The sequence below is a fragment of the Fusarium subglutinans genome (genome assembly GCF_013396075.1).
Source record: "Fusarium subglutinans strain NRRL 66333 chromosome Unknown NRRL66333_c0000114, whole genome shotgun sequence".
NCBI lineage: Eukaryota > Fungi > Ascomycota > Sordariomycetes > Hypocreales > Nectriaceae > Fusarium > Fusarium subglutinans.
In genome coordinates, this window is record NW_023502177.1 from 82608 (window position 1) to 106185 (window position 23578).

The following is a 23578-nucleotide window of genomic DNA, read 5'->3' on the forward strand; positions in this document are numbered from 1 at the left end:
TTTCTTTAATAGCTGAATAAACCTCTTGCCAAGCCGGTGTCCATCATATCGTTTAACATGAATACTTATCTTGTCAACACTAAACTTTTTCACCGTGTCACTATTACAAGCGCTTCTATTGAATGCAAATCGCACTCCTTCAGTACTATCAGCAAACATACAAAATCAATCATCATGAAGTCCCTTCTTACCCTCGCTCTGGCCATCCCCGCCATCATGGCCACTCCTGCACCAGTCCCTGGCGCGACTGCGAGTAGAGAGGTGCAAGCCTGCGCCTGCATCAACGCCGATGGTAAAACCAAGGTTAACGGCTACTGCGGGTATATTCGCGGCCGCGCCGAAAGAGTCGACGGTGGGGAGCTTGTAAGTCGCTCTTGTGGCCCCTGGAATGTCATGCTTTGCTAACAACGCGATACTTAGTGCTACCCTAGCGACAAGTATTCAGACTATACGCCGGAGTATTTCACTGCCGACTTCTGCAAGGGCTACTATCCGGGCTACAACAACCGCATGTGCAAGACTAAGACTGTGTGCTCGCTTGTTGCAGACTACTGGGCTCCCTGTTAAGTTCTTGAGCCCTGATGGAAGGCAGGTCCACTTTTGTATTAGTTTTCCTGTGGATATATTGTCAATTCCTTTATTGTAATTTCTCCAAGAATTGAACTTTGCGCCCTATGTTACATTGTTTTGATTTTATGGAAAAACCTGTCTTATTGTCTTTCAGTGTGATAACCTATGTCTCTCTCCAGCCGTATTTAGTGATGAATATACATATCGAAAGCAGCCAATAAGAAGCAGAGGAGGCTCAGGTTCTGATTCAGTTTGGCTGGAAAGCCTCCCGTCACACAAATCTGACCTATGGCAACCCATCTAACCGCAGCACTAGCTACGATGGCTCCGCCAGAAAGGAGGACACTGCTACGCAAACTCACAGCAAAAGCTCAACGTGAGCGTGGCCCTCTTGTCGGCGCAGATTTTCTGGATTTAGGTCTACTCAGCATCGAGCTACAGAACGCCAACATATTTGAAGACCTGGGGCTATCGAACCTTCTCCTCGGCGGTGTTTAGAGCGTAACGGCTAACACAGTGGTCCAACCGCATGATTTGTTAGACAGAACATCCTTTGGCGTTGAGAACTGTATTTTAATCGACTCTCGCCTTCATCATATGGATATCTCGGGCGAAACAAGCAGCCTCATAAGCAGCCAATTCGCTGCGGAGGCCATCTCCTTATATCTCAACACGAATCAGGCCTGGTCGACCCTTTTCGACACCGATACATTTCTATATGATGACCTGGTCAATGTAGAGACCAACTTGTGCTCTAGAATACTGGCCAACGCTCTTTTTGTTGGGGCTATTGTGAGTCTTGAGAACTGCCAGGTCCACATAAAGATACCCACTGTAAACCGATAGCCGCTACCTTACCTACCAAGTTCTTGGAAGGGGCCTTACGGATCTATGATGATGAGAAGGGCATTGACTGTCTCACGGCTGTGGTAGCGGCGTCCCTGATGAATATGACGTTGACTAAGGTACGCTAGCAAAGGATTAAGTGGGACGTCGTTCGTAGGAAGTTAATGCCAGTATGGCTCAGCGCATGCAATTGTATGGGGAATCGGACGACTCCTCACAAAGTAGGCTGGACATAAGAGATAAATGTGCTGAAAGAGCGACATGCGCAGCTGCTTGGGGGGTCATTGAACTTCCAGGTGTACAGTGCCGTGTGAATCATGTCCACGAGGTTTATCCAGCAATGAATTACGATTTTACTTTCTACTCTGAATACGCGGCTATCACCATCTAGCCCACTACATGCCCTTTGCCAGTGGCATAGTGGATAACCGGATAGTCGTGACGAGGCGATAGGGTGTTCCTTTAGTAGTTATTATACAGCGGCTACTAGAACAGGTTCAGGGTGAAAGTTGTAGGAGTCGAGAGTTCTTTAGTGCTTACTCAGTTGATCTGGGTATGGTGTCTAAGGAACCTTCTTCTGAAACGTAGGAGAAACTTACTAGCATCTTCCAAGAGGAACCCTCGGGGGAGAGCCAGCGCGAGGCGTCTGATAGTGGAAGTTTACCAGATGGCTGGAGTGGTTTTTACCAGGATCTGACAACCACACTGTCTATGTTAGAAGATGATTGAAGGGAGGTAACACCCCTAGTCAAAGGTGGTTACGCATGATGTCCCGCAATATTTGATTTGACTAGTATACATGTCGAGAACAAATGATATGCCCATGCTCTTGAGCACCTCTACGAGATTGTATTCTTGTAAAAAGCGTTACTAAATAACAGAGCAATGTGACCTATAGCCTTAACTACTTTCTCTTGCTTCGCAAGAGCTGCAAAGGTTGAAGTTCATCCCGTTCGGACCGATCCACGCTTCTGTTTCATTTGCCGCATGAACCTGTGCTGCTCCACGGCAACTCATTTCTTTTATATCGCGCCGAGCCTCAGCTAATCTTTCCTTACACCATTCTGTATCCTCCAAGTCCTCAATTGGTCGACTGAAAAGTGCAGGTACTAGTCGCCTGTGACAGTACCTTTGAAAAATGGGCACATCCGTGCTAGATAGTTCCACAAAGTAGTCACCCACACCTAGCATGGCTGACTTTATAGTCTGGGGCCAATCCTTCAGATTGAGGGCATCTTCGATTTCATGACGGTCGTAAGTTGTACTGTCCTGCACTGCTTGTTGCAAAAAGATCTGAACAAGCATGGACATGCTGATTTCCACGTAAATGGCCGTTTCAGTATTTCGGTGACGTCTGCAGCTGAACATTGGTCGATCCCCCATCCAGGCTTCGTTCACGTGTAATGTAACAAGGATGTGATCTCCGAGACATAATGAAGAACGGAAGTCCCTAAGCATTCTGAGAATGACGCTAGTTCTATGAGCCCAAGAGGATGTGGGGTAGGTCTGGCACTGCAAGTGTCGGAAAGTATTGACGGCAGAGATAAGAAAGCACGCTATGCTGGCTTTAACCAAAGTATCGCTGCTTAGTTGCTGACCACTCGGAGTCGAAATATGGAATCTATGAGAAACAAGAATCGAAAGAATGCGTTGTATAAGACGTTGCCTTCCGGTCCATGCAAAGTCACTACAAAGGAAAGTATCTGATTTAAGGCAAGCAATTAGAACCTTGTAAAGCGCATCGAATTGTCGAGTACTCTCCCATTCGATGAGATAAACTCTCATATAATCGTCGAATCCCCTAGGAACAATGCGCAGTAAGTAGTGCAACTTACATGCCCGCTTGACAATATCTGAACGTGGGTCTGGGTGTGTTGGGAGACTTTTAGTCATTTGGATAAAAGAGGCCCATAAAAGATCTAGCATTTCGACTAAAGTCGAACCGTTGATAATGTCGGTGTGATATGAGAGTAACTGGAGCTGATTATCTAGGTGTTGCCATTCTGACAACCAATTGCGATCCTCCTCGTTCTGAGCGTTTGTGTATCGATCTCGGGGGCACAGACAATTTCGAAGAAGATGCGATCTAAACAGTCTGATGAAAAGTTCTTCTTGAGACGCCTTATGGTGCTCCATAATATTCTTTCCATCGTCTGTTTCGATCAGGAAGTCGAAGACTGTTCGATGAACTGCCTCTACCCGTAGATTGTCATAACTAATCATATAGGAGTGTGACTTGTCAACCCATTGTTTCTCATCTGATATTTCGAGGCCGTTAGATTGAACGAATTTAAAGAGATCGGCCGTTCTGGATGGCAACCCGGTCAATAGTTCCTTGCACCGTTGCTCAAGGTCTGTGGCAGAGAGCTTATCAAATTCTCGAACAGGCGTGGACCACAGATCGTCACTTGAGGCCAATATCAATTCCAGAATAGATATTGCACCTGGATAAATGGATAGTGGGAAATGAAATGCTTTGTCTTTCTGGGCTGATCGCCAGTTGAAGAGGACAATCTTGAAGATGAGTGCAGTCGAACGCTGATAAAGATCTGAGTCCTCGCCTAGCCTCATCCACATATCAAGGTATAGCTCGTGAAGCTTCTTGGGAGTTTTCCGAAGCCTTCTTTGGATAAATTCTTCTGAGTCGCCGTTCGAGATACCACGTGCAATTGATTTTGTCACCAGAACAGCCCAGAGAAATACCCCTTCCGCCTTGTAGCTGATATACGTTGCAAGATTCTCGATACACATTCAAGAGTTTGTCAGAGAAACTTCCTTCTTCAGATTAGCCCGTGCGTACTGCTCGATGTCATTTTGTGTTAAATCTTGCATTTTTATGTCGGCATTCCGGCCCAACCGCATTCGTATGGCTGATTCTGGACGGCTTGACATGCAGATCTTGACTAAACGTGGCGGTTCTTCCAGAGTATCGAGAAAGTCGATTAGGGTCCCTACACCTTCATCATCCATAATCTCATCGAGTCCGTCGATGAAAAGGCAGAAAGGTCGAGCGGACTGCCTTGCGTGACTGTGAACTAAGGATTGGAGGTCATCCTTGTCCCAATCGCCAGGTCCGGCCTTACGAGACCAATCGGGGTTCTGTTCGAGACAGCCCGTGGCATGCTCTTTATCCGAAGAGAACAGTTGGTAGACGAGAGAACACAAGAAGCCCTTGAAACTACTTTGCATTGCACTGCCCACCTTCCAAAAGAAATGAGATAGAATCTGGACTTCAGGCTGCCATTCCCTCAATGAATCCGTTGTTTGTTCGTGGGACATGATGAACTTCATGAGAACACTCTTTCCGGTTCCGGGATGGCCGCTGATCCAATAACGGGCTTCGGGTGATTTGAGCCATGCCGAAAAGCTGCTGCGAGCCAGTTCTTGAGGATAAGAGTCTGCCTCATTTTCAGACCCGGAGTCTGATTGTGGGTCTGATTGAAAGGAGAATTGGGACGCCTCTGATTCCGGATAATCATCCTCAAACTCCCCCTCGAATAGCCAGTTAAAGGTCGACCCATAGGAGGCATGTATCTCATTTCGTCGACGATTCATATCGGAGTACTGGAAGCTGCGCAAGAGTCGTTCATAAGCCTCATTCTCTCTCCGAATATTTTCAGTCGCTTCAGCTTCTGTCAGAATAGTGTTTTTTCCTTTGTCGGCGTGTAACTTCAGTCTCGACTCATGACTAGCAAGCTCTGCTGTCACATGAGTCTTGGCAGATGCTTCGGCTTGATCGATGCGGTCTGATAACTGCGTATTGACCAGGGCTACTTGTGCTTTTACGAGGTTATGAAGTTTTGCTTCACTGGTAGATGTTGCCTGAAGTAGGTTCTGGAGCTTGTCTTGGAGGTCATCTGTCTCAACCTGAGAGATGTCGAGACGTTTAAAGACCCCAACAAGAAGGTCTGTCTCCATAGACTCTTTGGCTTTCTGCAACTGACTTTCTAGACGATCGATTTCTGGCTTGTTGACGATGCCTTGAAGAACTGCTCCGACGCGAGCTCGTTTGCGAGGCCTTTGTTGAGAAAGGAAGCGAGCTGGAGTTTTCTTCCTCCACTCTTGTTCGGCATCTCGACAGTTCTGAGCTAGAGTCAAGAGTCTCGAGTCATCGTAGCTGAGAGGCTGCTGTGAATCTTCCAGCGACTGAGTCAAACTCGAAGCGGTCTCTGCGAGGGTTTGGGCGTGAACGCTGAGTTCTGGATCAGGCTCGCCAGTGCGATAGGCATTTTTGCAGAGAGTGGCTGTTTTGAGTCCAACTTCGACTAATTGAAGGACGTTGCAGACAAGGCCCAGGGCCGCCAGTGGCTCGAGGCCCGACATTCTGCTGGTTCGGGTGACGTGCTCTTCGAGAAGCTTACTTCACAGCGGTGTACCAAATGCTCAGGGTCGATTTCGGTGGTGAGTTGAAAGTTAACCTGCGCCGACCGCTTGTTTTGAGTTGAGGCCTCAGGTAAGAGCCTCGTTGGGCTGACTTACCCCGCAAGCCACAATGCTACCCAATGTCGTACAAACATGGCGATGCCCAATAAGCGATGAAGCAAATTACAATAACAATAATTATTCCGAGAAATGAATGTAGTGCTGGCTTAGAGGGACTAAAGCGGGAATCTCGTAAGGTTGGCGCTATGAATCAACCGATGGACTCCATGCAAGACGCTAACTAATTTTAGATCACGACTGACGACGCGCTACCAATATCGCAGCGCTGATATCGTCAATGGCGCATGAGCCTTCTAAGGGCCTGACGCCTACCAAATGATATTGTTGCATTTCTTGGGTGATGAAGCATGTCCATCCTAAACAGGCCAATTAACAAGCGTCATTGCCGCAAAGGACATAATTCTGCCTGTCCTGGATTGAAGGTGACTCCATTACTGACTCATCCATTTCCCCAATACTATTACTCATTGGCAGTATCAAAACGCATGATATTCCTTGGACGAATAGTGTCTCTTGAATGGAAGTTGTATCTCAAAATGGGTTCCCGTCTCCAAAGATGAGCCAGGCAAACTGCTGACCTAATGGCTTGAGTGAACTTTACAGGGCTGACCACCGCAGCCTCGATGCAACCCGCGACGTCTGCCTAATCCAGGCTGAAAGGCAACACTCTTTTTTCCCCCAACTCTCTTCATCCTCCCCTTCAAAACCATCAAAAGTTCCCCTTCATTCCATCGAATTTTGTGAGCTTTTGTATCAAACCATCACCAAAATGTCACAGAATCGTCGAGATTCTATCGCCGACGACTGGCTTGAAGTCGAGAGCGCTGCATCCGTCATTTCGTTCGATTCACGGCCGTCGTCGCCATCCCCGTCCCCTTCCCCGCAAGAGATCCCTGCACTACCGACGCACGTCGTCGTGTCATCCCACGCGGGCCCATCGAATCCCATATCACACCCGCAACTCGCTTTTCGCCTACGAGATAACGCCCTCGAGCAGTCCAGAATCGTCCAGGCACAGCAATCATTCCCCGCGCAAGACCCCAATGCAAGAATCCATGTCGATCCACCAAATCAATCGTCGCCATCTACACGGCCGTTGCCTGAGTTGCCCCCAAAAGATCGCACAGTCGAGTTCTTCCCTGAATTTCAACGGCAGCAGCCTGAGCCACAACGCGATGAGCAGATCACGGACGTGGAGGCCAGCGCACCTTGTGATTCACCCTCCCATCCGAATCCCAGCGATTATCACCAGGCCTGCCACGACGCCACTGTATCCCTCGGCGCCGTTGCCAAGCTAGCGAATGACATCGGAGGAAATGCAATCTCTACCATGAGCTTGATTTGCTCGACGTGCACGCAGCTCTGCGCACAAACAGCAGACCTTGGCAAGATGCTTGAGGTCTACGCTCAGCACTGGGCTGCCAAGGGCTCCAACATGACCTTGATAGACATTCCAATGAACCCCGATACATGGGAAGCCCTGTCGACGCTGAAGGAGGTTGTTCTGAAAACGCAGGAAACTCTTTCGAGTGTTGCTCCACCAGCAGATCTTGACAGGCGTTTAACAGCGGCAGATATCCCTCTGCATGCCAATTTGGAGCTAGCTCGGGGCCTCGAGGCGTTAGAAGACATTATGGATCTTTTTACAGATTTTCTGCCCATTCTGAAAGCGTGAGTCAACCCTCTTCCAAACAAGTATCTTCTGAAGCTGATGGACATGCTCTAGGGACTGTGACGAGTTTAGAACCAAGCACATGGGTTTCCCCCCGGCAGCACCGCCCGACCGACCTCACAAAAAGCCATACCAACCACCGAACCCCAAAGTCCGCCAGATCCGCGACGAGCTCTACACCATGAAAGACCACTTCGTCATGATAAACATCTTTCTCTCCAGACTAAAAGACTCTTCCGCATTGCCAAACGTGTCGGATCCACTAGTCTTCAAGTCCCTCAAGCGCATCACCACAGCCATCTCAAAAGCGCTGACCAACAACCCCTCAGACTGGATCGAGTCAGACATGGGTTCGTCTTCTTGCAAGACCATGTCGTATGCTCAATTCCTGACGCTGGATCCAGATGTCTTGAGCCATATTTCATCGCATCTGCAGGATTTTCAGGATGAGCTGGGCGTTGATGCGAAACCGGGAGAGGATGGTTGTGATTTCTCGCAGGAGATGATTAATAACCATCAGGAGTTTATGTTGCTCGAGGGCGGGCAGTTACAGCAGCTTCGCTCGGTGATTGAGTTTACTGAGAGCATCCTGATGATGCAGGGCTGAGAAAAGATGAAAAGACATGATTGGAGTTTGGTTGGATTTGACGAAAATTGCTTATTCGACTGTTCTGTTATTGATACCGGGCTGACAGAGAAAACATGTCACGCCATTGGTTTTATACGCGTTGGAGGTTCTTATCGCAGATGGATTAGGCTAAATTGACGCCTTGGTTTGGTGGATTTACTTGTTCCAGGGACCCCGGGTATACGGCAACTGGATGGAGATAAGCAAATCGAAACCGCTCCAGGCCACACCGAATTTGGAAGTCGAGTAAGGACCCTTTGTTTGGTTCATGCGTCTGCCTGACCAGGCATCTGGATTTATTTAGGTAGCTGGATTTCTTACGTTGCGATGTTACGCGGACCTTGAACAAAGTGGAGAAGAGGAAATACTATGAATAGATTGGTTTGCGCAGTGGAATTGACCTTGACTTTCTTCACAAACTACTTAATTCACTCTTCTTATTCTAAAGTTACAGAGCTTCAGCAATGACTTCTTCAGAGACACCCAGCGCATCGAAGTTGAGTCCTCAGGACTTGGCTGCCCGGGGACTTGAGGTCACCGGCATTTCTATATACAAAGACACCAACGATGACATCAACATGGACAGAGTACACGCATTGTTGGCTGAAATGAACTCAGACGTTCCTCAAGGCGGAACAGACATTGTGTACGGAGAAAGAGAAGCTCAACGCCTTCGTCTCTGGAAACCGACTTCAAGTTCCACCAAGGCCCCTGTTATCGTGTATGTCCACGGTGGGAGTTGGACAATCGGTACTTATCTCGACTCAACGGGTTCAAAGAAAGTCAGCTACCTGAACGACCTTGGCTATGCCTTTGCATCGATCAATTACACGCTTATCCCAAAGATCACTGTGAAGGAGCAGGTGCAAGAGATCGCTGACTCGATGGCGTACTTGATCAAGCATTCTGAAGAGCTTGGCATCGATGCAGAGCGTGTAGTTCTCATGGGCCACAGCTCAGGCGCACACGTCGTCACTTTACTGGGTACCGACCCAACCTATGCTCAAAAGTCCGGCTTCAGCATCTCCGTCTTCAAAGGCGTCATCGCTCTCGACGGCTCAAACTACAACGCGCTAGCAGAATTCTCCGACAGCACTGGTCCCATAATCACAAATATGATCAAAGGACTAAGCGACGACCCAAAGAAATTGGAGGACATGTCGCCGACGCATCACGCAGCTGCACCGAACGCGGGGGCGTTTCTGCTGCTGCATTGTCAGAGGAAAGGTGGCATTCGGCAGGCGGCTGAGTTGGCTGTGGCGCTCAAGGCGGCGGGGACGAGTGTGGAGTTGCGTGTTTTTGAGGGGGAGGGGTTTGAGGGGCATCTTAAGATGTTGTTGAGGCTTGGGGATGGGGATTACCCTGCGACGGGGGTTATGGGGGACTGGCTGAGGAAATATGTTCCACTGTAAATGATGTTACGACTGTGAAGTAATGGAAATACTGCTCTCTCTTAGAAGCGTCACCGCGAACGTGGTTAAGAAGACTTATGCGTTATCGACCGTTTGTTAGATCACGAGTATCATGAATCAAGCTAGTGTAGGTGCCAAATCAAGTCGAAATAGCCTACCAGGCCATACATCCCCATTTCTCTTATGATACTCAAAGTCTGCCACCGGACTGAAGCCAGCGCTTTCGTAGTACGCGACTAGCTTGTCTGTACCTCCTGTCCAGCAGTCGAGGAAAATGGCTAGCTTCTCATGTTGACACGCGTAGGCTTTGACATGCTCTAGCAGTGCCAGCCCAGCACCTTTACGCTGAGCTGATGGTACGCGATGGTCTGCGATAAGAAAGTCCAGAAACACAAAGCCACCACGTTTCTCGGCAGTGGGTATATAGGGCTCCAGGACAGGAACAGAACGTATGTGACTTGCAAATTCGTCGTCGAGAATCATCGCAGCGCCCACGGAGACAAAGGTTTGGCCCGTTTGATCATCTTTCCGGCGGTAAAGATCCACGACATTTTCACTAGAGGGTGTTTCCTCAATCTCTGCGATGAAAACTCGTCGCCGTTGACCTTGGCTACTGAGTCGGAAGATCTCTGATTGTGTGATATCGTCCCGGGTGCCTTCTAAGAAGCCATCTCTTTGAGAGAACGGAATTGTTCCCCATTGACCAGTGTTGCCGGTCTCGGAGAGAAATGGCAAAGAAGAGTCAAAGGCTGCAGTGATGAAATCAGCGTCTTCGCTGGCTGACCCCGCATCGCGGATTTGGAACATAGGAATGAGAAGTTGTAGATTCAGGCCCCGAAAAAAGAATTATTGGGTTAAAGTCCTTCTGCAAAGGATGGATATGTCAAAGTGGCCTTAAGATAGCATTGACTGTAGCTATTGAGAGATTTAACTTTCTGAGGGCTTCTGTACAGGGTGTTTGATGATGTGGCGCAAACTGTGGCTGTGCGGAGACCTCAAGCCTCAACTTAGACGCGTCGCGCGTTCAGGCCTTCAACGGAGCCAATCTCAACACACTCACAGCCCAACATGCCACCCCGAAAAAGAAGTGCGCCTACGGCCGACGCTTCAGAGCAAGCTGTACCGAAGCGAAGATCTCTTCGACAAGCTGCCAAAGGAAATCCCGAGCCTGAAGCGCCTCCCCCAGCTAAAGCAAGCCCGCCCAAGAAGGTTGCCAAGGCGACGACGACTGTAAAGAAGCAAGACAAGCAGAAAGCACAACCCAAACGAACAAAGACTGAGGAGCCCGAAGCACCAAAGGCAAAGAAGCCGGCCAAGAAACAGGAATCTGCCCAGTCTAGCTCTCGTGGTGTCTCTGAAGACCCAGATATCGACTCCATCCCGACAATTAATCCTGATGCTCCGAAGCACGATGGCCAGTGGTACTGGCTCATGAAAGCAGAGCCCGAGACTCGTATTGAGAATGGCGTTGATGTCAAGTTTTCTATTGATGACTTGAAGGCAAAGACAGAGCCCGAAGGATGGGATGGTATGTTCTTCAATGTGTCAGAGAAATCTCGGTGACTGACTTTGATATAGGCATTCGAGCGTATGCTGGTATGAACTCAAGCTCAGTAGATAATCTGAAGTGAGGCTGACCTTTCATAGCTCGGAATAACATGCGAAACATGAACGCCGGCGATCTCGCCTTCTTCTACGCCAGTAACTGTAAAGAGCCCGGCATAGTCGGCATAATGGAAATCGTCAAAGAATTCTCAGAAGACAGCAAGTCCCCCATCCCCGTCACCTCATGTCCCTTATCTAACATTACTAGGGTCCGCTCGTCGGCCAGGCGCACCATATTACGATCCCAAGTCCACCAGAGAGAAACCCATCTGGGACTTGGTCCACGTGGAGTTCAGGAAGAAGTTCGCGGTGCCTATTGGTCTGAAGGAACTTCGCGAGCTGGGAAAGCCTGGAGGTCCTTTGGAGATGATGCAGTTGCTTAAGCAGTCGAGATTAAGTGTGAGTAAAGTCAGTGGTGATGAGTGGAGGTTTTTGTGTGAGCTTGCGGATAGGAAGGCGAAGGATGCTGGGCTGAAGCATGATGAGGGTGAGAAGTAATGCTCTTATGCATGGATGGTCAGTACCACGGGCAGTCTGTAGTAGTGCGGCTTGGAATGAGGAATGTTTTTGTTAGGGTTACCTTGCAAGTGACGACTAATTAATGTGTTGGCATCTGATAGCCTAAATCACAAGGTGGCAGCATGCAAATAAGAGCCTGTGTGATATCCCGCCGTGCGGAACGCTCCGCTTTAAGCGGAGATCTCGCAATACTCACACATAGGCTAACAAGTGAATCACAGCAACGTATCCAAGAGTACGCTTAAATCTCACGTTCATGATGAGTTAAATTTGAATTTCAAGAAAAGATTGTATTCGTCTTCAACCCTAGCCTATCTGATATCGCGGATACTCCACTCAAAAGTCGAATGCTGCGTCTGCATTCTGCTCTACACGCATACCAGTGGGCAGGTTGTCCTTCACTGCGTCCTGGATTACCTCACCGCCAGTCCTCATGGCCTGAATGATGCCAGCCGCAGGCATGGGAACGCCGACCTTGTGCAGGATATCTGTCTGCTCTGCAATGGCGTCGATGCGGCTCTGGAGCCCGTCTGAGATTTCCTGCTGCTTCTATTGTGAGGAAGCAGTGGATGTTAGTGGTGTTCATTAAGATAGAGACCCCTAAGAAGGTACAAATGCTTACCTGGGCAACAAGTTCATTTATAGCCTTATGTGCAGCATCCGTGAAGTTGTTGAGCTGATCACGCTTGGGAGCGATCTCTTCTGCAGTCTTGGTGACTTTGCTTAGCTCCGTGAGAAGATCGAGTCCCGGGCTGACGTATTGGGCGTGCACAGTTGTATACATCTGGCATATCATCTGGAGGAGATCAAAATAGGCTTTGATCTGCAGGGTTGAGATGTAGATGGTCTCAATATCAAGATCATTGAGCTTCAGCATACCCCTCTGAGAAGCCTCCTGACCGATAGCAGTAGCATCAGTGTCGAAGTTCTTTACCTTGGTGTCAATAATGACCTTGACCATGGTAGAGAGAGCATTGAAGAAGGTAGTAAGCTTGCTGATCTGAACCTTGAGCTCAACAAGGATCGCAATACATTCAATCAAGATCTCCTTGACACGCTCAAGGGCTGCGCCAGCAATCTCGATACCCTTGAGCTTAGTCTGAATGCCAGTCAATCTCTTCTGAACCTCCGCAGCAGCTTCGACAGCCTTGGTGTAGTTGGCCTGTGCGGTCTCAAGGGCCTTTTGATTGAGGGCAAGCTTCTCAGTAGCAGTGCTAAGGGCGGCAGTGACGGCACTGTTGTCCTTCTTATCGATGGATATGTTGTTCAACTTGGGTGCGTTGGAGGAAGAGCCGGGGAACGACTTGGCTGTAGCCTCAAGTTTAGTGACAGTGAGCTTCGCCTTGGTAATTGTGTCTTGCCACCTCTTGATAGCAGCTGGATCTGTCTTTGCCGAGCTCAGCTTCTGCTGGTTGGCGACTTCCTTCTTGATCTCCTCCACGATAGCAATACTAGCGTCGAAGGCAGTGGAAAGCTCCGTGCTAGGCTCAGTATTGCCTAGCTTTGCAGACTTCTGCTGCATCTGGAGATTGCTAAGGAGCCAAGTAAGGCCCTCGGTACCTGATCCTTGCTTCGATGTCTGGTCCTTGAACTTTGACCAGTCGGGGGTTTTGCCCTCCCCAGCAGTAAGGTAGGTCAAGAGCGTAGTCATGAAAGGAGTAAGGAGAGGAGCAGCGACGTATGCAGGGTCAGTATCGGGAGTTGCGTCGTTGAACTGCAGAGTTGCTCCACCACTCTGAGAGCCTTGATCACCTCCGAGAAGAGCCTGGGCCACAGGCGGTGCGCCGGGAGCGTTGAGAGCACCCTGGCGACCAACTTGAGCCAGCCCGCCCACGAGACCATTGACAGCAGACATGGGGTTGGCAGCATTGACGATGGCAGGCAGTGCTTGGGCAATAAGTGACGGCCCTGCCGAGGTGATAGCAGTTAAAGCACCCATGGCACAGGTCTCCCAAGCTGCGAAAGGACTTTGTTAGCATTGCATGTCACAGTATTGGGCGGGAGCAAGTCCACCTACCAGATGGGACAGCATCGTTTGCCGCCTGAAAGGCCTTCTCCTGCTTGGCGAGCGACTTCTTCATCTCTTCAGCAGCCTTATCGGCCTTATCAAGCTCTTTGTTTGTGTAGCTTGCCTCAATCTCAGCCTGGAGCTTCGCCGACAGGTTGTCTTGCGACTCCTTCTCAGTGGTACCATGCTTCTGAACAGAAGCCTGATGGAACTCAGAAACAGCTAAAAGCCAGGTGTCAAAGGCCTTCTCGGTTTCCTGAGCGTAGTTCAGGCAATTGTTAGACATCCTTCGCAGCTTCGTAAGTTCGTTCGTCAAGTTCCGCTGAGTATCCGGAAGACCCTGGATGGCCTGGACGGTGCGAGCGACGGTCTGTATGAGCTCAGAAGACGTGCCAGCGATAGCTGACATGTTACTTCCCGCAATGCGAAACGCCTTGTCGCCTTCTGAGGCAACACATACCAGACAGGCCCTGAGAGTAGGGTTTACGGCAACACTAGAGATGTTTAGGTCGATACTTTCGCAGGATACCCCAAGCACTAGGGGAGGGTGACAAACCGCAAATACTTGAATCCTCCAGATGGGACAGCGTCAGCCAAGCTGATAGCTGCGGCTTCGGGTGAAGCCGCAGCAACATGGCAAGCACCAACCAAAGTAATGGCAGTCGGAGCTGCGGAAAGAAGCTCATTCCAGTTGTACTGAAAGAGAAGAGACTCCTTGACCTCCTGAACAAACTGGGCTCCTGCCTTGCCACCATGAGTCTTCTTCAAGACGGCCTGTTGAGCGGCTTCAACCTTGGCAAGATCAGCAGCAGACATGGTAGTATTGGGGAAATGAAGAAAGATGATTTCTTGGAGTTTAAGTTAAAAGATGCAGTGATGGGTAGTGATGGTTATTCAAGTCTTGTTGGAAGTGAATTTAATGAGCAACACCTGTTCTCTTTATACTTGGAGAAGAGCCAGGCCAGACTTTCGCAAGTTATGGTAGGGTGTAGACTTCAGCTATTTCCTACATCGTAAGGTCCTTCTGTATGAGAGCTAGATGTTCGAAGTTGTTCATCCTCAGCGGAACCTCATCATAAGCGTGAGACTGTCGGATCTGCCATGTCATGTTCAGGCAGCCACAGCCAGAGTTACGCATTCATTGCATTTCTCGGCAGACCTCTTCCCGCGCCGCTCCAGCCTTTTGATCCAAAATGAGCCTTCAGCCAGCCACAGTATATATAGCAAATGAAGCTATTTGGCGATAGCCTGTTTAAAAACAGTTCTCGACTGTGAAGTTATCACATCCTTCATAGGGACTTTCAGCTACTCTGTGACACGCCACGTAGTCGATACAAGCGGTATGCATCCTTATCTCAATCCCCCCATCTGAGAGGGTTGGTGGGTGGCCCTTTCTGAAGATTGATGGCGGTGAGGAGATGGGGCAAAGGCGGCCCTTCCGATACGCGGCACAATAAAGAAGTGGAGAAATCCAACGCAAAACCATAAGATGGCATCCCTTTTCGATTAAGTTGAGTATTGGATTCGATATCTCTATCCATGTGACGAACTAGTGGCTTGACAGATCCGAGCTGAATGAAAGTTCTCGGCCGTGCCACGAACTTGGCAACAGAAAGTCAGTCACTGGAAGCGAACTTCTGAGGATGATCCGCCCCGTATTTGGTCTGAGAACTTTTAGTTGAAAGAGGACTCCATCTCTATAATATGACTAGAGAATCATAGCTCAGTCAAAGAACTAACTTCTATCCACCTGTATTGATGTTTGAACATCTCACATCTTTTGTTCCTCAAAGTCCTTTTACTTCCGATTCACGATGTACAACACTTATCTCAATTCTTTTCACGATCTACAGACCAAATCGACCAAGTTCCAGCAAAGACTTCAGGAGCAGCGTGATGAAGATGGCTTTCTGTTCACTGAAGCTGCCGCTTTACTGAACAAGGCCAATGATGCCGCTTTTGAAGGACTTGAGAACTTAGTCGCCCAGCTTCTGCAGATAGCCGATGGCGAATCCCCTATTGGCAAAGATGCTGTGCCGCAGCTCCCGATTGCTATTGATCTCTTCCACAAGCTGGCCAAGTCCTGTGAAGGTTCTGTTGACCGCATTGGTCAGGAGTTCATAGATACTACTCAGTATGGCGGGGAGAACAAGCAAGTTCAGGATGATATCACTGCCCTCCTCACCAACATAAATGGGGAAGTCCGCAGCGCACGAGGCGCGCTCGAAAGGGCAAAAGAATCGTCTCAGAGGTGCTTGAATAGTTTGGCGTCTGCTGAAAGCGATTTGAGGGATGCAAGAAATAAGAGAGATGTAAGTGAGCTTGTGGTATCATTGGCATTTCCTATGATCACTTGAGCAACCAGTTAATACTAAATCTTTGCTGTGTAGGGCTGGTACGACATCTCCTCGTTCTTTGGAGGTGGCGGGGACATCGACGAACAAGTCCGAGTGAACGAACGAAATGTCAATAGCTGCCAAAGACATTGGGATGATGCTAAAAGGGCTGAGGATGACTGTTGGAATGTCCTTTGCAACCTGGAGAGGTTGGTCCCATTGGTAGAGGAGCTCAAAACGGGCTTGGATGGCCTTTTCTGGCAGATGAATGAAGAGTACGAGAAGATCGTCAAGGACAGAAAGGTCATCGAACGGACTTGGGTAGCCACTAGGGCGCTCGACTATCACGTTAGCACAAACGACGTCGACACCTCCCGCGACGACATTTTACGCCATGTGGTTCAATTGATCCACATGAGAGTTGAACAGGTTGATGAGGATCCGGATGTCCAGCGATTCAAGGAGAACATCGAGAGAAGAATGCGCGAGACCCTGGGCGAGGCTAAGACGGAAGAGCTCCACCAGGAGAAGAAGTTCCTCCCAATGGAAGATGCCGACTTCTAGTTTGCTTATGCTAGTCTCAATGTCTCAGTTATCTCTTTGACGATTTTTATGTCACAGACTTCGGAACGAGCGGTTGTCACTGTGACAAGTCGAATTTTGCAGGTGTGTAGGTGCAAGGCGCCTCGGGCCAAAAGTTGAAGTCCAGAACCAATGTAGTTTAAAGTCATCTGTGATAATGGCTATGAGCTCTCGGGATGACGTATACAGTCATCCAAGTGGGAAGAACTGGTTTCTGATAGAAGGGATTGATTTTGTAAACGATCTGTTTGTGGCTGCCTGAGATATTCACAAGACCTTCTCATAACTCACGTGGACGGATTATACCTTGGTGGCTGGCTGCGTTGAGACAAAAAGACGCCAGCTCGGCTTGCGGGCGCCTTCCGGCATTTATGATGACTAGACTAATATCAGTGATTCGACTCTTTTACGTAAAGAACAGCTCGTGAAATTAGCTCAAAGACGATCGCTTTGATGTTTTGACAAGCCTGTAGCGTGTGATGGGGCCCCTGGCCTGTTATAAGACCAAACCCACATGCTAATGAATGCGCTGTGAAAAGGTTGGCAAATGCTGTCATGGGGCAATGTAGAGCTCTAACTAGCATAGGTGACAATTAAACTTACGCTAGTATGCTTGCTTCTACCATGAGAAGGATGGACCGGGGATACGGAATTGGCGGCCCTGTATCAGCTGAAATTACTGTCCCGCATGTTAACCACGTTGGTTCGACCCGACTGGCCAACGATGGGGAGAGCAAGCATGTTCCGGCCGGTTTGGGTTTGGGTGCGCTATTTCGGGGGGCGGTCACTATCTTGATGAGGTATGGGTTGGTTAATCATTCTAATATGACTAGCTACATCTAATGTAGATCCTAAGTACTACATTCGGGATTCTTGGAAAAGACATATTAGAAGGGGTACACCTCCGGCCGCAAGCCATGCTCTAAGATGGCTAGACTGGGCCTAGCAGCTTCCGTAGCCAGTGGGCTCAATTGCTAGGATCTGGGTAGTGATATAAGCTCTTATCTACATATCTCAACTGCAAATAAAGCATATATAGCATGTGAATGTTAAGGCAGTAAAAGGTTTAAGGCATAATATTTAGCAAGTATGATATAGGATTAAGATGCTGCATTGGGAGATGGATAAATAGGTAGACCCTCTTAGGATGACTGATCGTCTGATCACCAAGACTCAACAGCTCAGATTTAGGTTACGGTCAGCTGTTTGGCTCACTGTGGCTGGCTGCCATGTTGGAAGACGTAAGAATGTGAATGTCAAGAATGTTGGTGCATTAGCCGAATAGATTGAGATCATACGAATGCATGATTCACTTCTCGGAAGTGTCCGGTGTCGAATCTCAATTCCACTCAGTTCAGCTCAGTTATGGTACATGACTATTACCAATCGAGCTAGCCTCCGTTTCTCAGCTCCGCCATGTCCCAGACACCCCCGACACCTTTGCCCATGTGGCAATTGTGGGGTCGGCACGGGATGGAATAGCGGCTTGAGAGTAAAGTTCGAAAGAGAAATATCTATGGAGTACTGTACTATGTATAGTGGTGACTACTGTTTAAGTGGCTTAGATCTATCTTGCGGAATACTGAACTTGGAGATAGAATGAAATGCTTCACAGTGTGTTTCTTGGCTCATATATAAGGATTGGCACTGAAAGCGATGCTAACGTGATATAGAGGCAAGGCAGTAAATAAATATTACGCATCTCAACACTTGTATAGTTCAATAAATCAATTCTTGAAAACACTCTAAGGGTCTAAAATCCACTGTTGGAGAATCCTGGATCTTTGCAGCTAGCAGGCGTGAATTCAAGCTTCTTAAGTACGGTTTCAGCCTCTTGAATCTTTTCCTTTGCACTCTCAATCGACATTCTAAGAGCCTCAAGATCTGCAGCGTCGACTCGCACTTCTTGACGGCCTTGTGGCTGGAAACCCTATTGAGAACTAATTAGCCACTGTATTGCATTATGATTAATTCGCTCGGATATGCAGCTGTACCTTGTTAGAATCAGGTTGGAATCCGGTCTGCTGAAAGCCTCCTTGCTGGAAACCTCCCTGCTGGAAGCCTCCTTGCGAAAACGAATCACTGGAATTTTCTGGCTGAAATCCGGTTTGGCCCTCCATCTTGAAATACAGTGATAAGGAAAAGAATACACAGGACAACACAATATAGATACCAAGTATGTGGATGTAGGGTAATCTAAGTGAACAATGGTGATTAAGTGATTAAAACGAAATTCAGGGTATGAAGTCCACTTATATAATAAATGCCTCCTTCGACTAATGCTCAGCTTTCAACAACACACGTAACAAGATACTGCGACCAAAATATAACCTATAAATAAAACTACTTATGACTAAAATGGTGTATTTACAGTAAATAACTGGTTAACGAGTCATGGGTTAAGAACCCCGCACTGGAACTGGGCGAAAACTGGCTAGAAAGTGGCTTGTTGTGGCTGGCTGTGAGTAGGTTTAGTTGACGTTAGCCAGCCCTGGGCTTACCATTTCGGCCATCATTCTCCTGTGACTGTGACACACCGTCACAGATCCGAGACATTCACCGCAACAATCATGTATTTCTTGCGTATTCTTAGGTGTTCTACGCCGTAGTGGAGTTTACTGATGCAAATCGATATCACATCAATTTGTGTACTCGATTGGCTATGCGACTTTTGCCTCTGAATGATTGATCCTAGTATAGGGTGGAACTATTATAGCCAAGGCTCAGCTGGGTCTTCTCCCGTGTCTTAACCTATCCTAGATATATCACATGCCTGGTAAAAGCTCTATAGCCGCACGTGGCTTGTCGAGGCCATGGTAGACCTAGCACTTGAGACTGGTCAACATCCATAACTGGCTATACTGTGGTTAACATGGATGGTGCTGCTTGCTTCACACCTCTGAACGAAAATTAAAAGGATCTCTGGAGGTCTATTACCGAGTCACAGATACTTGAATGAATGTGGAAGGATTCTTACGGCCAACCTACCTAAGGGAAATAGTCTTGCAGCTGTCATCATTTACCAACTTGGCATGGAGTTGTCCCGAACTAGCCCTTTTGGCAACCCCTTGAATGTGGGTACTAAGCAACGAGACTGGCTGCCTTGCACTGTGGCCTTTTGGCACCAAAAGCAGTCTTGGCGTGTGATCTAAGTGACGCATCCTGTTCAACCAAAATCCAACCGTTCTAATCTCAGAGGCTGGCTAATGGACTTACGAATCATCCAGATCATCAGCCATCCCAGCTCGTTTACTCAACTGAGCCATACTGTTCTCAGTAGTCGCCCGTGCTATAAATAGGACTACAGCAATGACCGTAGACAAGAGCTCCTAATAAACGAACACCATTATCTTCCCTAACACAAGTCCTACTCTGCTTTTTAACACTATTTAGGTCTACTCATTTTCTAACCACCAATATGGTATCCGCTGTCGTAAAGCCAACTTTTCGAAAAAGAAAGTGCCATTTGATTAGTATCGTGTCGATGGAACAATCGCCAAGAGCTGACGAGGGACATGTTTTTTATCGCGTAATGTTATCCGACGAGGATCTGCACAACATGCGTAAGCAATGGCAAAAATGTGGCTAGAGAAGCAAATGTCTCAGCTCGGAAGCTCACCTCACACATACAGAGATCTTCCCTGAAGCAACAGCGTCACGGCAGGAGTGATGAGGCTTGCATGAGAATAGATAGTTTCGCGGCCTAGGCCAATCAGAGGTCCCCGGAATTCTAATGGGACGGGCCCTGGCTTTTGTGGGGATAGGCTGATTGACTCCTACTTGCGCTGTTGACATTGGCCAGTGAAGATGGCGCCGATACCACGTTGATTTGGACAGTTTAGCGAGCCAGAGCTCTGGTTGTGACGACCTGTCGCAGTGACAAAGCTGGAAAATATTTTATTGTTTGCAGGAAGGCAGGGTATTCTCTAACTTCGAACTCAAGGAACTAGAATGCGATTAGGGCGCTCGATGAAGGCGTCGGCTATCAGGTGTATCAAATTAAAAGAAAAGTCGGGTAGCCCCATTTCAAGCAGCATAAGAACTGCCCGCCGGATTGCCATAGATTGACTTCAAAACCCATTTTACAGAGAAGAACATTCTCGCCTAAAACCTTTAGCACTTAGAGCCTAAATCATTCAAACTTATTTCAGCCCTTCAGCCAGCCACATCTTTACACTCACCTGCACTTGTGGTCAAATCAGCGGTGTCTCAGCTTATCCTTATACAGCTTACTCAATCTTTTGTCTCATTGTGCTATATGCTCAGACCTTGATAGATATTCAGCCAGCCATGAACTAGAGCGATGCAAAAGCTGCTGTGGGATATGTGATTCTGCATTACCCTCGGGGTGAAATAAGAAATCTGGCGCGGGAATCCACATTCACCGTACAAAATCGGATATTCACGTCAGATGTCTTGTTTTACCCCCTAGATTACCTAGAGACCTCGCCACTTCGACTGAGTCACGTCACGCGAATTAGTCACACGTGTGCATCCTGTGGAACTACTACAATGATACAGCAAATCACAATTATACAACCAATTCTGAAGATTAGGCAAACAAATCTCAAAACGTTGTGTTATTTACAGTTGAGGCTCGTGGCTGAGAGCTCAAATCAGCAGACAGAGCTTAGTGCAGCTTCTACAATAACCCCAGCCCATATGCTTGGCAGACCGAGGAGAAGTGGCTTCAACTTCAACAATTTCGCCGCCGCCAAATAATGGATGAAAATAAAGTCGCCACTGATGGTTTACTGCCGATTATAGTAGTTACAAAAGGGCAAGCACGGGACCAAGAAAGTATCGACTCACTTTCAGACTTTCTTATGGAGGTTTTGGACCTGTATAAGAAGCAAGCAGCCAGGAAAAAAGAAATTGAAGCAAGACACGAGGATCTAACGGAGACAGATAAACAAATGCCCATGGATATGCCCATAGATTGGGATGATATGGCCAACTTAGGTTTTGAGCCGAAGCGTCTCGATTACTTCAGGGCATTTGACACAGACTGGACATCCAGTTGCTAGCAGACAAGAGGACCGTAGAACGATGGTTTAAGTGCCTGAAACGGTTTTGCAAGGAGTCTGGAAAGCATATGAACATCTCTGCCATTGTCGAGGAGATCTTCGATATGCCTAGGAAAGGCCAGGCTGTTCATAGCATTGTTATCACACGAGCACTATCCAGCATGCTGGCTTCGAGTAAATACGTTCCAAAGGCTCGTATAAATATGCGTCAAGAGATTGGGCTTACGTGATGTGATGCTGGTATGGATAATGATCCTGGCAGGAAACACGTACTAGAGGTTCAGAGGAGGCTTCGGAAGTTGAATGTGTAAGTAATGAAGGGCGGAGTTGTTTAGGGACTTATCTGCAGATTTAACTGGAGCTATTTTATTTACTAAAGTTTATCGCTATCAACCTGAGGCTATGCGTATTTCGTCTTCTAGAAGTTGAGGTTAATTGTGATTCTTACATGTTTTGGCTTAATGTGTCTCATCGACATGCTATAACTGCAGAAGTCCACGACCCAACGTCTTAAAGTTGAATCGCGGACTCCATCGGTCGACCCGTCTTCCTAACCAGATCCCCCACCTTTGACTCGGCACTCATTTCAGTGCTCTCAGATCTGAAACTAGTGGCTGTCAACCTCTATTGGGGGAACTGCTCTGAAGTAGCTACACGCCGGCCAATAACCTGGGCTAGCCTGGCCCGGGCTTCAATCAGTGTAGAATCAGCAGCTTCGCCTTGGTTCTGGTACTTGGCTACCAGAGAAGCACGCTGAGCGTCGGAGAGAGTGGCGGAGCTATCGAGAACCATACGGTAGGCGTTGTCATCGACCATGATAGCAGCAGAACGAACGATGCATGTCCCTATGACGGCTTTTCTTATTCCACTTGATGCAAAACGATAACAAAAGAAAAATGCGTCAAGACGATTGAGTTCACCGAGCTCATCAACGGCGACTTCACTAGAGGTCGGTTAATGGAAACGTGTATACACTGGTCTTCAATGATGCTGACTTACTATATCTTTTCCGTCTGGGCTGAACCAGAAGCAGATGCAAACAGCTTGTTCAACAATGTGCCAACCAAATTCTCAAGGCCCTCCATGACCTTACTGTCAGCAAGCTTTCCGATGAGTTCCTTAGCAAATTTGCCAATGTCTGAGCTCTCGCCAGTGAAGACATCAATGGAAGTGCGGCGACTGATGATGTGGCTGATCTTGAGCAACTTGTGATCGTTGCCATTGCTTCTGTAGTCATGTTAGAAGAAGGAAAAGAATGATCATACTTGATGCCATACTCAATGTCATTCAAGAAATTCTCAACCTTTTCCTGCGCCCACTGTGAGGCAATTTCGATGGCTTCCTCCTCAAAAGCATTGCGATCAGCTGTGTCTGCAACATTCATTGCACCTTGCATCGTGCCAGACATGGTGATCAATCACAGTATTGAGAGAAGAATTTGAGAAGCTTTAGAACCGTGTACACAAGGGATGTACTGGATGATAAAGAGAGAAGAGAGTCCTGTGAGGGATTAATAGCAGGTTAGATTAATTTAGCTCAGGAAATGTACTTTTCCCATCTTACACTAAAACTAACGCTAGGACATGTTGGTCATGGGATCCAGCTCCCTACAGACAAAGCTCTAGACCATCTCAGGCTGATTTCACGCTCAATACGGGTTCGACAGGGTTTAGCAGGTGAAAGTGGCAACCTGAACATCCTGAAGCGTGAGCTAGTGGCTGGCTAGATTGCCTCTCAACCGATTTTCAGCTATATCAGGACAAACTATTTACTTTACGGTGTTAAGAACTGTACTATTTCTTTTGGGGCCATAACGCTTTTATGTCTATACTAAGAGGTAAGTAGAGGCTTTTAATAAATCTCTCAGCTAATTCAGGTACACATATTGGTTTTATTATAATAGCAGGACCTATAAGCATTATATTATCTA

General features: G+C 47.8%; 10 protein-coding genes across 10 annotated transcripts; 5 read left to right on the forward strand and 5 right to left on the reverse strand.

The window, feature by feature from the left end:
• Positions 1-174: 174 nt before the first annotated feature.
• On the forward strand, positions 175-567 carry FSUBG_8377 (uncharacterized protein; the record flags this gene model as incomplete). Its single annotated transcript, XM_036686779.1, has 2 exons — positions 175-363; positions 421-567. 2 exons carry the CDS (start codon positions 175-177, stop codon positions 565-567), a joined length of 336 nt encoding a protein of 111 aa, XP_036536124.1.
• A 2416-nt stretch (positions 568-2983) lies between these two features.
• FSUBG_8378 (NACHT domain protein) lies at positions 2984-5933 on the reverse strand (the record flags this gene model as incomplete). The annotated part of the gene is made up of 4 exons (XM_036686780.1): positions 2984-3037; positions 3145-4135; positions 4217-5776; positions 5896-5933. The coding sequence occupies 4 exons, from the start codon at positions 5931-5933 to the stop codon at positions 2984-2986; spliced, it is 2643 nt and encodes an 880-aa protein (XP_036536125.1).
• A 695-nt stretch (positions 5934-6628) lies between these two features.
• On the forward strand, positions 6629-8138 carry FSUBG_8379 (uncharacterized protein; the record flags this gene model as incomplete). Its single annotated transcript, XM_036686781.1, has 2 exons — positions 6629-7530; positions 7586-8138. 2 exons carry the CDS (start codon positions 6629-6631, stop codon positions 8136-8138), a joined length of 1455 nt encoding a protein of 484 aa, XP_036536126.1.
• A 485-nt stretch (positions 8139-8623) lies between these two features.
• FSUBG_8380 (isoprenylcysteine alpha-carbonyl methylesterase ICMEL1) lies at positions 8624-9571 on the forward strand (the record flags this gene model as incomplete). Its single annotated transcript, XM_036686783.1, has 1 exon — positions 8624-9571. The coding sequence occupies one exon, from the start codon at positions 8624-8626 to the stop codon at positions 9569-9571; it is 948 nt and encodes a 315-aa protein (XP_036536127.1).
• Positions 9572-9688: 117 nt separating this feature from the next.
• On the reverse strand, positions 9689-10378 carry FSUBG_8381 (acyl n-acyltransferase; the record flags this gene model as incomplete). Its single annotated transcript, XM_036686784.1, has 1 exon — positions 9689-10378. One exon carries the CDS (start codon positions 10376-10378, stop codon positions 9689-9691), a length of 690 nt encoding a protein of 229 aa, XP_036536128.1.
• A 261-nt stretch (positions 10379-10639) lies between these two features.
• On the forward strand, positions 10640-11674 carry FSUBG_8382 (Thymocyte nuclear 1; the record flags this gene model as incomplete). Its single annotated transcript, XM_036686785.1, has 4 exons — positions 10640-11099; positions 11150-11167; positions 11219-11272; positions 11385-11674. 4 exons carry the CDS (start codon positions 10640-10642, stop codon positions 11672-11674), a joined length of 822 nt encoding a protein of 273 aa, XP_036536129.1.
• A 357-nt stretch (positions 11675-12031) lies between these two features.
• FSUBG_8383 (exonuclease VII small subunit domain protein) lies at positions 12032-14519 on the reverse strand (the record flags this gene model as incomplete). Its single annotated transcript, XM_036686786.1, has 4 exons — positions 12032-12244; positions 12318-13651; positions 13713-14197; positions 14260-14519. The coding sequence occupies 4 exons, from the start codon at positions 14517-14519 to the stop codon at positions 12032-12034; spliced, it is 2292 nt and encodes a 763-aa protein (XP_036536130.1).
• Positions 14520-15517: 998 nt separating this feature from the next.
• On the forward strand, positions 15518-16603 carry FSUBG_8384 (uncharacterized protein; the record flags this gene model as incomplete). The annotated part of the gene is made up of 2 exons (XM_036686787.1): positions 15518-16015; positions 16094-16603. The coding sequence occupies 2 exons, from the start codon at positions 15518-15520 to the stop codon at positions 16601-16603; spliced, it is 1008 nt and encodes a 335-aa protein (XP_036536131.1).
• A 1771-nt stretch (positions 16604-18374) lies between these two features.
• Positions 18375-18741, reverse strand: FSUBG_8385 (uncharacterized protein; the record flags this gene model as incomplete). The annotated part of the gene is made up of 2 exons (XM_036686788.1): positions 18375-18551; positions 18616-18741. The coding sequence occupies 2 exons, from the start codon at positions 18739-18741 to the stop codon at positions 18375-18377; spliced, it is 303 nt and encodes a 100-aa protein (XP_036536132.1).
• Positions 18742-22272: 3531 nt separating this feature from the next.
• FSUBG_8386 (uncharacterized protein) lies at positions 22273-23056 on the reverse strand (the record flags this gene model as incomplete). Its single annotated transcript, XM_036686789.1, has 3 exons — positions 22273-22591; positions 22648-22875; positions 22926-23056. 3 exons carry the CDS (start codon positions 23054-23056, stop codon positions 22273-22275), a joined length of 678 nt encoding a protein of 225 aa, XP_036536133.1.
• Between the last annotated feature and the right edge of the window lie 522 nt (positions 23057-23578).